The sequence below is a fragment of the Microtus oregoni genome, unplaced genomic scaffold (assembly GCF_018167655.1).
Source record: "Microtus oregoni isolate MIOR12 unplaced genomic scaffold, Mior012 000086F_ref0000336, whole genome shotgun sequence".
Classification (NCBI taxonomy): Eukaryota; Metazoa; Chordata; class Mammalia; order Rodentia; family Cricetidae; genus Microtus; species Microtus oregoni.
In genome coordinates this window covers 2,835,610-2,848,770 of record NW_024544552.1, presented here as the reverse complement: position 1 = coordinate 2,848,770, position 13,161 = coordinate 2,835,610, and the positions used below count along the sequence as shown (strand labels likewise).

The window sequence follows — 13,161 nt, the reverse complement described above, 5'->3', positions numbered from 1 at the left end:
TCCCTTGAGTTTGAGGTCAACCTGGTCGACATTGCGAGTTCCAGGACAGCAGAAAAACTGTCTGGAACCCCCCCCCCCCCCCCCAAAAAAAAAAGATTTTAAAAAATGTGTGAAGAGTTAGAACCTCAGGACTGGAGGACGCCTAGTGACTTGCCTGCCAGTCCCTTGGAAAGTGAGGTTCATTTTCCGTCACAACACTAAGGAGCCCTAAATCACATGTGTTTTGAATACTAGGAGCCAAGCCACCACTCTGAAACCACAAAAACAACTTGACTCCTCCGCTGCGCGCACGCGCCCCTCGCGGCTTCGGTTGGCCGTAAGCCCCGCCCCTTGCGCGGCCACCGGGGGGTTGGGAGGCGAGGGCTCGCGCGACCGTTCTCGCTCAGTCTCCTCCAGCACAGCGTCGCAAACGCGGCCGAAAAGCGTGACGGCGCAGGCGCAGGCGCAGAGACCCGAGGCGGCGGTGGTGGCTGCCGCTGGCCAGTGTAAGATGGCGGCGGTGTTGGTGGCGGCAGTGGACGGGGCGGCTGGGCCTGGAACAGTCGGAGCATCCGCTGGCAGAAGGATGACCCAAGACGGGAAGCGGGCCGCCGAGCCTCGCCGACTCCCGTGCTTGTAACTGTCCCAGCCGAACGCCCTCCCCTTGACCTACCCGGTCCGTGTCTCGTTCCGGCTCGGCCTGTCCCCCCCCTCTCCCTGACCGCTTCCCCGCAGGATGGGCCCTATCCCTTTCCTAAGCTCCCAGGGTTTAGGTCTTCCTCCCCTCACCCGGGTCAGTGCTGGGAGGACTGCTTGTCCTTTGCCCAGGTCAGTCCCGGGTTGCCCCCTAGAGCTAACCCCCATAGTTCACGGGGACTTTTCGTTCGTCCGGTAACCCATCTGTATGCTCTCATTTCTCTCTTTATAATGTGAGGAGCCGGTTCTGTCGGCGTCTCCCTGTCACTTTAGGGCCACCGCGCAGTGTGCCCCCCTCCCCCATCCCAAGTTCTCAGGCCCAGCACCTTGTACGGAAAGCCGAGGTCCAAGAAACTGGCAGTTTATACTTGAGGTCTGGTCTTGGATGCTTTGTGATATGATTATCTTAGTCGACCTCCCCCTGTCCCGAAATCTTTTAGGACACCTTAGAACAGCCCCAGTTGGTCCTTATTAGTTGGAAAGCATCTGCTGGCTTGAATTTCTGACTCATGATTGTTGGTAGAGTCTGTAAACAAACCGGCACTAGCGCTATCACGTTCTCGCCGGGCCCTCCCCCTCCCCTCTCCCCTCTGTAGCTTGTGGATGAGAGGTGGTTTGGTGTAGAGTTGAAAAGATGCAGGTTTTCCTGATAAATGACTTCTTAGTGTTGGTGGAACTGGGAGATAACTTGCCTGACCTGTAAGTCTCGTGTTAATTCTTTGTATTTAAGTTCCATGTATGGGTTTTGTTCAGTAGTCACAACTGAATTAAGTAAGTTATTCTGGTTTTAAATAGTTCTGTGGCCGACTAGAAAATAGTAAAGTGTGGTTATAAATATTTTGACTACGTTCAGAAGAAGAGACACCTTTGCCATGTAAACTTTAACTTTTCTCAGTTATTCAGTGGACCTCCAGAAGAGTTTTCTCAGGAGCCAGCCATACACCGGTGACAAAAGGAGGAAAGGTGAGCGGGAGTGGAAGACATTCAATTCCTCAATCCGGGACAGACTCTTACTTGATGCTCAAGTGCAGATCGCTAAACTCTTAACAAATTTACCATGGTTTCCAAAAATTTCGCTATTGTAACTTTGTTCCAGCTTTGGTTAAATTACTTAATTGGCTGTGTTTTGACCTGCTACCCTAAACTATTGCTGTGTGACTACAAATGATTTGAGTTAAGCCTAGAGTGAGCACTCTGCCTCTGTGGTGTTTGTTTTGGTTTTAATTCATTTGCACTGTGTTTTGTCTTTGTGTGGATCATGTCTTATACTATTTAAAAATTGAGAATGGGCTTGCCGGAATTCTGTTTAGTTTTTTTTTGTGGGGGGGGGGGGTGCTGGTTTTTTGAGACAGAGTTTCTCTGTGTAACTGTCTTGGCTGTCCTGGAACTTGGCTTTGTATATCATTCTGGCTTGAAACTCACAGAGATTCGCCTGCCTCTGCCTCCTGAGTGCTGGGATTAAAGGTAGTTAGCCTTTTGTCAATTCAAATCTCTTCTCCCAGACCCAAAAAGTTATCATCCATGCCATAGGAGTGAAGAGTGATTCTCCATTTAGTCGGTGTCCAAGTCCAGATAGTCTCAGAGGTCCAACTTTTCAAAACACAGTGGTCAATTTTTGGTTAAAAGTATCTCCTTTTGTAGCTAGCTTACAGAACTTTTGATTAGTGGAAACAGCATCCTGTGCTTTCATCAAAGTGGGCCAAGCCACAGAAGGAGTCGGAACACAGTTGTAAATGTAGTTTCTGTCAGGCTTTTAGATTTCTGGTAGTACAGAGTAGAACTGGTTTTGAGACTCATAAGACTTACTAGAAAAGCTAAGCGGTCTGACCAGTTCTTCGTATCCTTATGATTTGTAGTACGAAAAATTTGAGAGTGACTCTGCTAAGTTTTATTCCACATGATGCCCAAGCCAGAAAATGTTTATTATGAACTAAAATAAAAATTTTAATGATGATGTATATATGTAAGATCTAAGAATATGCTGGGCAGTGGTGTCGTATGCTTTTAATCCCAGCACTTGGGAGGCAGAGGCAGGCAGATCTCTGTGAGTTTGAGGCCTGCCTGGTCTACAAGAGCTAGTTCCAGGACAAGGCTCCAAAACTATAGAGAAACCTTGTCTCGAAAAACAAAACAAAAAAAAAGTAAGAGTTAAGTACAAGCCGGGCGATGGTGGCGCACGCCTTTAATCCCAGCACTCGGGAGGCAGAGGCAGGCGGATCTCTGTGAGTTCGAGACCAGCCTGGTCTACAGAGCTAGTTCCAGGACAGGCTCCAAAGCCACAGAGAAACCCTGTCTCGAAAAACAAAAAACAAAAAACAAAAAAAAAAAGAATAAAAGTACAGCTTTTAAAATTTAGTTTTATGTGTACAGGTGTTTTACCTGCATGGTTATCTGTGCACTACTTTCATGACTCATACCGGAGGAGATCAGAAGAGGGTGCCAGATACCAGATACCCTGAAACTGTAGGTATAGATAGGTGAGCTGCCATGGGTGCTGTGAATCAAATCTGGGTCCTCTCCAAGAACAGCAAGTGCTCTTAACCACTGAACCATTTCTCCAGCCCATTTATTTGATTTTTGAGACAGGGACTCACTATCCTGGGCTGGCCTGAAATTGGCTATGTAGATCAGGCTCATCTTGCAAACTGTAAGCCTTCTCTAGTTTCCTAAGTGCTTGTGTACAGATGTGGGGCCCAGTGCCCAGGAAGTTACATGTGTTTGTTTTGTTTTAGCACTCATCTTTCTAATTTCTTCCAGTTTTTTTTTTTTTGTTGTTGTTGTTTTTTTTTTTTTTTTTTGGTTTTTGAAGATTTATTTACTTATTATGTATACAACATTCTGCCTCCATGTATGCCCGCACGCCAGAGGAGGGCGCCAGATCTCAGTACAGATGGTTGTGAGCCACCATGTGGTTGCTGGGAATTGAACTCAGGACCTCTGGAAGAGCAGCCAGTGCTCTTAACCTCTGAGCCATCTCTCCAGCCCTCCCCCCCTTTTTTTTTTAAAGATTTATTTATTATGTATTATGTATTCTGTTTGTAGGTATGTCTGCAGGCCAGAAGTTACAGATGGTTGTGAGCCATCATGTGGTTGCTGGGAACTGAGCTCGGGACCTCTGGAAGAGCAGCCAGTGCTCTTAACCTCTGAGCCATTTCTCCAGCCCCAGTTTTTTTGTTTTGTTTGTTTGTTATAAAAGAATTGGGGCCTAGGCTGGTGGTGGTAGTGCACACCTTTAATCCCAGCACTTGAAAGCAGAGGTAGGCAGATTTCTGTGAGTTTGAGGCCAGCCTGGTCTGTAAAGTGAGTTCCATGACAGCCAGAACTACATAGTGAGACCCTGTCTCAGAAAAACAAAAACTGGGCCTATGTCTCATGTATACTAAGTAAACTCTGTTACTGAGTCACAGCCTCAGATTCATTTTTAAGATTTATGTGTCTGTCTGTGTGGGAATTTATGCATTTGAGGGCAGTGCCTATGGAGGCTAGAACAGAAGAAAGCACCACTTTGGAGCTGGAGTTACAACCTGTTGTGAACTGTTGTGTGGTTTCCAGAAATTGAACTCAGGTCCTCTGCAAGACCAGTTAGCACTTTAATTGCTGAGCCAACTCTAGTTCCCTCAAATTAGTTTTAATTGTTCATATCAGATGTTTGCTTTGTAAGTGCTCATGTGAGGTATCTTTTAAACCTGATTTCTGAGTATAAGACTAGGGAATGTTTGTATATATGTATTTCTAAATATGTCTCTGTCCCTTCCATCCCCATACAAGGCTGTCCTGGAACTTGCTCTGTAGACCAGCCTGGCTCTAAATGCATTCCTTTTCTTTTCTTTTCTTTTCTTTCCTTTTTTTTTTTTTAAGATTTATTTATTTATTATGTATACAACATTCTGCCTCTATGTATGCCTGCAGGCCAGAAGAATGCGTCAAATCTCATTACAGATGTTGTTGCTGGGAGTTGTCTCAAGACCTCTGGAAGAGCAGCCACTGCGCTTAACCTCTAAACCATCTCTCCAGCCCCTCTAAATGCATTCTTAAACTAAATATCAATAATTTCTTTTTGTTTCTGTTTTTTCAAGATAGGGTTTCTCCTTTAACAATTCTGGCTGTTGCTGTCCTGGAACTGTCTTTGTAGACCAGGCTGGCCTTGAACTCACAGTGATCCACCTTTGCCTCCCAAGTGCTCGGATTAAAGGCGTGCGCCACCACTGGCCAGCCATCAATAATTTCTTTGTTCATTGATTTCTTCTTCTTGGTCTGTTAACATACCTTATAGTATTCGTTTCTGCTATAATGTTCACAAGTTTGTAACTGTCCCCTGTGTGATTCAGTTTTGATGCAAAAAGGGATAATTTTCTCCAAGATGATGAGCCCTGCGGTGACCCTCACCAACAGATGATTAAGAAAGTGATAACAGCCAGACGATGGTGGCGCACGCCTTTAATCCCAGCACTCAAGAGGCAGAGGCAGGCGGATCTCTGTGAGTTCGAGACCAGCCTGTTCAACAGAGCGAGTTCCAGGACAGGCCCCAAAGCTACAGAGAAACCCTGTCTCGAAAAACCAAAATAAAAAAAAAAAATTGAAAAAAAGGAATGTGAGAAGGAAATACTTTTTTTTCTCAAGTGAATCTACATTATCTTTAGATAGTGCAGATAAAGAATTTTAAACCTTTCTAGTTAGTTTTTTTTTTTCCCCACATCTGTTTTGGAAGAGTAGAGGGTTGAAGTTTTGATGACAGTACAGTAAGTAGGCACTTTTAGACCATGATTTTTTTTTTTTGTTGTTGTTGTTGTTGTTTTAGGGCTGATTAACTTTTATTACCACTACCTAGGGGCTAGATTTCCTATCGATATGTCAGGACTCTTGGCAGTGGTCATGAGTTAGGCATTTGTATTTTATGAGATTGGAGGTTTTTGTTGCATGAAGGCTCTGGAGGAGAAAAGGAAATATGTTGAAAGAATAACTTGACTACCCTTTACTGCCTTTTTTCCTGGATAAGGACCCTCCACCCCCACCCACTTCCAAAACCTGCAGGAAAGATTTTAGGTAGCATCTTGGTGTACATTGAATCCTATTTTTTAGTCTGTGAATCACAGCTGTAAAATTCTTGTCTTTCTAAGGACATTTCAGTGTTCTGATTATTATCAAAGAATAAGGATTTTTTGTTGTTTCTTTCTCCCTCACTTCTAAAGATGGACTCTCATGTAGCCCAGTCTGGCCTCAAACTCATTATGTAACTGAGCATGAACTGAACTTCCAGTCTTAGATAGCCCCTGCCTTCCTAATGCCATCACAGCATGTACCACCATCCTGGTTTTATTTTTTTGAGAGGACCTCATCTTGAGTTGACTCGGTAGCTCAGACTGACCTTGAACTCGGTACCACCACCACCACCACCACCACTGTTCAGTGTCCTGAGTGTTAGCATTATAGGTATGGATGACCACGCCTGACTTTAGATTAGAGGTTATTAAAATCAAATGACTAGTCAAACTATGTTATTGGTAGATTTACTACTATATTGTTCTTGCTGTATAAAAGTTACACTGATCTAGGAAATAGCTAAGTTATAAAAAAGCAGCAAGGATCCAAAGTGTTGAGTATTGTGGTGCACATTTTTAATCTTGGCACTCAGGAGGCAGAGGTACTGAGTTTGGGAGCCAGTCTTGTGTACACAGTGTGTTTCAGGACAGAGCTATATATAGAGAGACCCTGTCAGAAAAAAAAGCAAGGGCGAGAGAGAGAGAAAGAGATCCAGTCTGAAGTTTCTACTATATAGCATTGGCGTTAGAGTTGTTTTTAAATTTATTCATTTATTTTTGGAGTTCTTGAGTCTTTGGGATTGAATTTGCCTTTTTCTTTCCTTAAATAGATTATCAGTAAATCGTGAGATAATCATGGGATTCCCTATTTAGAATCCAAGCACCTGAGTGAATGAGATCAGTAGCAGGCGTGGAGGTCTTAAACCATGTGTACAGTGAGCTCCATGATTTGTAGTTGGGATTTTTTTTTTTTTTCGAGACAGGGTTTCTCTGTGGCTTTGGAGCCTGTCCTAGAACTAGCTCTGTAGACCAGGCTGGTCTCGAACTCACAGAGATCCCCCTGCCTCTGCCTCCCGAGTGCTGGGATTAAAGGCGTGCGCCACCACCGCCCGGCAGGATTTTTTTTTTTTTTTGTCAACCATGGGATAAAAATATTAATTGGCAAAGTACAAAGTAAACTATTGATAAGTTTTATATTGCTTTTCCAGGTAGCAGGATGGAATTTACCCCAACTTCCTGGGACCTGAATCATTTCAGGTCCTGTATCTGAGTTGTAGTCACTAGCCATCTCTTAGTTACTACCTGTGATCAAACCACTTGTGCTGTCTTAGGGTCTGTCTTCAAGTAAATGGCCCCTAAACGTAAGAAGTGTTGTTAGCAACTCAAATTACAAAGAGCAGTTGTAAGTGCTTCCTTTAAATGAAAAGAGGAAGATTCTCAGTAAGGTAAAGGTAGGTATATGCCTGAAGTACCAGTTATTCAGGTATTTGGTATTTCAAGAGGCAGAAGAATCTTTTTTTTCCTTGATTTTTTTTTGGTTTTTTCGCAACAGGGTTTCTCTGTGGCTTTGGAGCCTGTCCTGGAACTAGCTCTGTAGACCAGGCTGGTCTCGAACTCACAGAGATCCACCTGCCTCTGCCTCCCGAGTGCTGGGATTAAAGGCGTGCGCCACCATCGCCCGGCCTTGATTTTTTTTTTTTTTAATATTTATTGAGCTCTACATTTTCCTCTGCTCCCCTCCCTGCTTTTCCCCTCCCCCATCACTTTACTCAGGGGATCTTGTCTTTTTACATTTTCTACTTCCAATGTAGCTTATATATATATGTAAGTCTCTCTTAGTGTCCTCATTATTGTCTAAGTTCTCTGGGATTGTGGTTTGTAGGCTGGCTTTTTTTGCTTTATGTTTAAAAACCACCTATGACTGAGTACATGTGATAATTGTCTTTATGTGTCTGGGTTACCTCACTTAAAATAATGTTTTCTAGCTCCATCCATTTTGAGGCAGGAGAATCTTGACTGTAAGGGCAGTGTGTGCACCCTGCGTGCCCCAAATCCCCCCTCCCAAAGAAAAGAACAAGAGTGTTATGCTGTGGCTTCTGAGATATGCTTAATAAAGGATCATCAGAAAGACACCACACTGAACTTGTATATATTTTTTAAAGGCTTATCTGTTTTTATGTTATGTTCATGTGTGTTGTGTGACAAAAGTTTGCATGTGGAGAAACAACAGATATCATCCCAGATAGGGAGCCTACCACAGACTAAAGTATGGATACCACCAGAATCCATCTTGCAGGAATATGGGCAAGAGGTAATTTACAGACACAGAAATAATTTACAGAGAGGTATAGTGACTTTTTTTTTCCTTTTTTTTTTTTTTATTTTGGTTTTTCAAGACAGAGTTTCTTTGTGTAACCTTGGCTGTCCTTGACTGGCCTTGAACTCAGAGACGTCCATTGGTACTGCCTCCCAAGTTAAACTTGTTAAACACCGATTAAAGGTGTGCGCCACCACCGCCCAGATTCAAGTTTGCCACAGAAACCAGGTGGTAGTGGTACACACCTTTAATCCCAGCCCTAGAGAGGTATATAAGACAGCTCTCACTCACAGTCTCATTCTGAGATTCCTGGAAGCAGGATCGCTTTTTCGGACTGAGGTAGAGGTAAGAACTAGTGGCTGCCTGTTTTAATCTCTGAACTTCAGGCAAACCTTGGTGCCAGAGGGGGTCTTTCTGTGTGGTTCAGGCCAGCCCAGTACTGCTGTATTCTGTGTACCTTCTAAGCTGGAAACTCATTCTGCTTAGCCCCCTGAGTGTGGAAATTATAGACATGCACTACCATGCCCAGTTTATTGTTGTTTTAAGCCTGTTTATTTTTATTTTAAGTAGTATGTTTGGAGTCATACTTTTTAATTTCTGTAATGTACAGTTCAGTGATGTAAGAAAATGGAAGTATGAATGACCAACAGTGTTAATGGGGACAGAATTCTGATAGGAAAGGTAAATCAGAATGGAAACAGTGGGAATAGATGATCCTTTATGTTCACTTAAATTGATAACTGAGTTTGACTGTTCTCAAAATTTTTTGTTTTTTTTTGTAACAGTCTGGCTGAACTGGAACTTATTCTGTAGACCAAGCTGGCTTCTTAACAGATCTGCCTGCCTCTGCTTCCCGAGTGCTGGGTTTAAAGGCCTAGAGTGCATTCTTAACATGCTCCAAAGCAACACTACTAAAATCAAAGCCCAAAAGGATAAGCTCTGGCATTTGGTATTATTAACATAGAGAATGGGACATTAATCCATAGAATAAACAGTTTTTTTCTCACCTCCTCCCCTTAAAAAAATATAGGTTCTTATGTAGTCCAGTCTGGACCTTAAATTAGTTGAGAATGATCTTGAACTTCTGAGCTTCTTGCCTCCACCTCGTAAGTGCTGGAGATAAAGTTGTGAGCCATCAGTACAGCCTTGACTGAGAGTTAATTGATTCCTAATGGGGTCCCCTTCCCCCCCACCCCCACCCCAATGGTTTCTCTATAGCTTTGGAGCCTGTCCTGGAATTCACTCTGTAGACCAGGCTGGCCTCGAACTCACAGAGATCCACCTGCCTCTGCCTCCTGAGTGCTGGGATTAAAGGCGTGTGCCATCATTGCCTGATGAATCCTAGTGTGTTATGATTCTTGGATGGGGAAAAGAAATAGCTGAGTCCTTGAATAACAGAGTCACTTAGCTGGGCACAGTGGCATACACTGTTATCCTAGTTATCCTAGCACCCAGAAGCCTGAGGCAGGAGGGTGACTTTGAATTTGAGACAAATCTGGGCTAAAATAGCAAGTTTTCAGGTGAGTATATGCTACATAAGTCCTTGTCTCAATTGCCACCTCCCCAAAAAAGCTCCCTAGGTAATTCCATTAGAATAGCTTCTCACTCTCAGAATCTTTTCGTACTATACAAATGTTTCTTTGTAGTGATGGAAGTAAGAGGAAACATGAATCCTTTTTTGTTTGTTTCAGTTGTGTTTTGTTGTTTGAGACAGTGTTCTTTGTGTGTAGCCTTGGCTATCCTGGAACTCACTCTGTAGACCAGGCTGGCCTTGAACTCAGATTCGACTACCTCTGCTTCCCACGTGCTGGGACTAAAGGCATGAGCCACCATGCCCAGTGAAGTCTTTTTACCCTTGATTTTCCTCTTTTTGTTCCCAGTCTTTTCTCTAAGAAGAGATATTTCCTAAGATTCTTGCCTGGAACTTTCTTTCTTAGAGCTTAATTAGTCTTAGGTACTGATTTAGTTTGTTTTTAATAAGGTTTCGATTACAGGGTATCTGATTTTGAAATTTCTGTTTAGATAATTTGTAATTCAGTATATCTATCTCTAATTTATTTCTTCAAAAAATTTGAATTCTGTTTTTACTTGAGTGGGTGTGTGTATACATGTGCCATGATGTGCCTGTGGAAACCAGGAGACTAGCTTGCAGGAGCTGATCATCTCCTACCACGTGGGTCTAAGTTCTACATCTTCTGCATTGGTTCTGACTACCTTCATAACATGTCAGCTTGGATTTAAACATACTAGAATTAGTCTTCCAGGTGCCAACTTGTCATTTGAGGCATTTGTGTTCTCAAAATGTGTCTTTAACTTTTAGTTTTAGAATTATTTTCTGAAGCCAAATACTGTTTACCCTATAGTGTTTCTAATGTCCATTTCCCATTATTTCCATGTGCCACCAATCTCTTAGCAACTATAATAGCTTTTAAACTCGTTTCTCCATTTTGGTTTGTCTTCCCATCTTTTTTTAAAAGATTTATTTATTTTATGTATATGAGAGGTTTATTGACTTTATACCAGAAGAGGGCATCAGATCCCACTATAGATGGTTATGAGCCACCGTGTGGTTGCTGGAAATTAAACTCAGGACCTCTGAAACAGCAGCCAGTGTTCTTAACCTCTGAGCCATCTATTCAGCCCCTGCCTTATCTTTGCCAAAATAACCTTCCTGATGATACCCAAGGAGGAATGGGCACATGCTTGAACTCACTCTCTGTACCAAGTGCTGGGATTAAAGGCTATACAAGGGATTATAGAGGTATTATTTAGTTGCAGCTTCTGCCAGGTGTGGTGGCCCACGCCTTTAATTTCAGTACTGGGGAGGAAGAGACAGGCAGAACTCTGTAAATTCAAGGCTAACCAGAATTATGCTGAGACTCTATTTAAATAATAATAAGAATGTATTTTCAGCTTTATCAACTGGTACATTGATGCGTACCAGTTTGCTTGTCTCAGTAACTGCTCGGTAGTTCAAGAGTCTTATAATGTGGCTAGATTACCCAACACCTCTGTACAGTTGGGTTGCTTTGTGCTGTCAGATTTTTGCACAGTGGAAAATAGATGCCCTGATCCCAAAATACCCAGTTTTCCTTCTGTTCCTGTATCCAGTGTACAAAAGGATAAAATGATGGTTATTTGTTCCATTCAAATACTTAGTAAAAGAAAGTAACCCAAAGTCCTGCCTCCCATAAACACTTGATTTTTTTTTCAATTATTTATTTATTGAGGTAAGACCTCACAACATAGCCCTGGCCACCCTGGAACTTAACTATGTAGACAGTCTGTTTTGGAACTCATAGAGATGCATCTTCCTCTGCCTCCTGAGTGCTGAGATCAAAGGTATGCATCACCACACCTGGCCCAATAAACATAATTTATGTAGTGTGAATCTCCTGCTTTGTATTTCAGTGCTCATAGGATAGTGAATAGTATACTATAATAATGTAACTGGCAATATTACTAGAAAATTGGCTTGGAGAATTATTTGTTATGAGGAAGAAAAATATTAAAGTGAGAAAATGAACATTTTCTCTTGTAAATAACTTAATTTTTCCAGGCAGTGGTAGCACACACCTTTAATTTCAGCACTCAGGAGACCAAGATGGGTGGATTCCTGTGAGTTCAAGGCCACCCTGGTCAGGACAGGCTCCAAAGCTACAGAGAAACCCTGTCTCGAAAAACCAAAAAATAAATAAATAAATAAATAAATATAATAATAAAAAATTTAACTTATTTTTTAAAGTATCTTTTTTTTTTTTGTTTGTTTGGTTTTGTTTTTGAAATAGGGTTTCTTTGTGTAACCCTGCCTATTGCTGTCCTGGTATTTGATCTGTAGACCAGGCTTGTCTTAAATTCACAGATCTACCTCTCTGCCTCCCAAGTGCTGGAATTAAAAGCGTGTGCCACCATCATCTGGATAGTATCTTTAGTTTTTGAAATTAAAATATAATTGTATATATTCTCCCTTCTCTTTTCTCTCTTCAATGCCTCCCTGTACTCTTCTGCTCAAATTCATGGCCTCTTTTTCTTTAATTATTGTTTTACACACATACACACTTCTAAATATATAAATATAACCAGTTCAGTCTGTTTAATATCACTTGTATGTATATTATTTCAGGTCTGATCACTTGGTATTGGATAATGAACTAGGGCTCTTTTCCCTGAGGAAGACTATTTTTCCCATTGTCTTTTTCTCCCCTGTCAATGTTTCTTTGTCTAGGGCTGGGGCCTGGTGAGGGTTCCCGTTCCATGTTAGCTTGTCTCTTGGTGTTATCCTTCTTCAGGTCTTGTTTAGGCGGCCACAATGAGGCTTCATGGGTGTAGCTTCTTTAGTTTCTAGATGTAGCCTCACAGTAGAGAACAGGTGATCACCTGGTGCCCTGTTCCAGCAGATAACATCTACAACACAATTCCAGCACCTAAAGCTTAGGGAGCATCTGGGGTGGGGAGCAGATTGTAAGAGCCAGAAGAAAATGAATTTTAAATGAGCTGGTTTTGTTTGGAAACAAGAATTGATAATAAGGAAAGGAGGATTAATTACAGATGATAATGGGATCTAGAAAAGCAGATCTGTCTTCTTAGTGGAAATTAAAACCTTACCTCATTTAGGTATGTGTATGTGTCTGGGGAATGCAGGTGTCCACAGAGGCCAGAGACATTGGATCCCACAGGAGTTAGAGGTGGTGGTGCCGTGCAGTGTGGGCTCTGGAAAGGGAACTTTGATCCTCTGTAAGATGGGTAGTGTAGTCTCAGCAGTTTTAGTTAATTAATGATGAAGTTCAGGATCTTTCCTCAAATGGTCATTATATGTTGTAAGAAGTTTTTTGTTGTAGATTTTTTAATTTTGAGGACAGGGACTTACTCTGTAGCCCTTACTGGCCTGAAACCTACCATGTAGACCAGGCTAGCCTTGAATTCCCAGAGGTCTGCCTTCTTAGTGGATAAAGGGCATGCGTCATCATGCCAGGCTTTTGTAAAAGAGTGTTAAAATATATTTTGATTACTCTTGTTTGTCATTTGTTTCATAGATATTTTAAGAGTCTGTAGCTTACCTTTTTATTGTCTAGTCTCTTGGAAAGACTTTTAACTTTGATAAATCCATTTTATTAATTTTAAAACTCTGGT

At 42.1% G+C, this 13,161-nt stretch overlaps 1 protein-coding gene across 4 annotated transcripts in view; it reads left to right on the top strand.

Moving 5' to 3' along the window:
* Positions 1-405: 405 nt before the first annotated feature.
* The window catches only part of Dcaf8 (DDB1 and CUL4 associated factor 8), a 38,504-nt gene continuing 25,748 nt past the window's right edge, over positions 406-13,161 (top strand). The window contains exons 1-3 of one of the 4 annotated variants that reach the window (XM_041643544.1): positions 443-655; positions 1,571-1,638; positions 3,046-3,138. Coding sequence is in view for 1 of the 4 variants with exons in the window: in XM_041643541.1 (XP_041499475.1) it covers positions 3,082-3,152 (71 nt within the window). In the remaining 3 variants the exon portion in view is untranslated. Of the gene's footprint in view, positions 656-1,570; positions 1,639-3,045; positions 3,153-13,161 lie in introns of all 4 variants that reach the window. The other 3 variants (XM_041643541.1, XM_041643543.1, XM_041643542.1) reach the window with 3 other exon arrangements.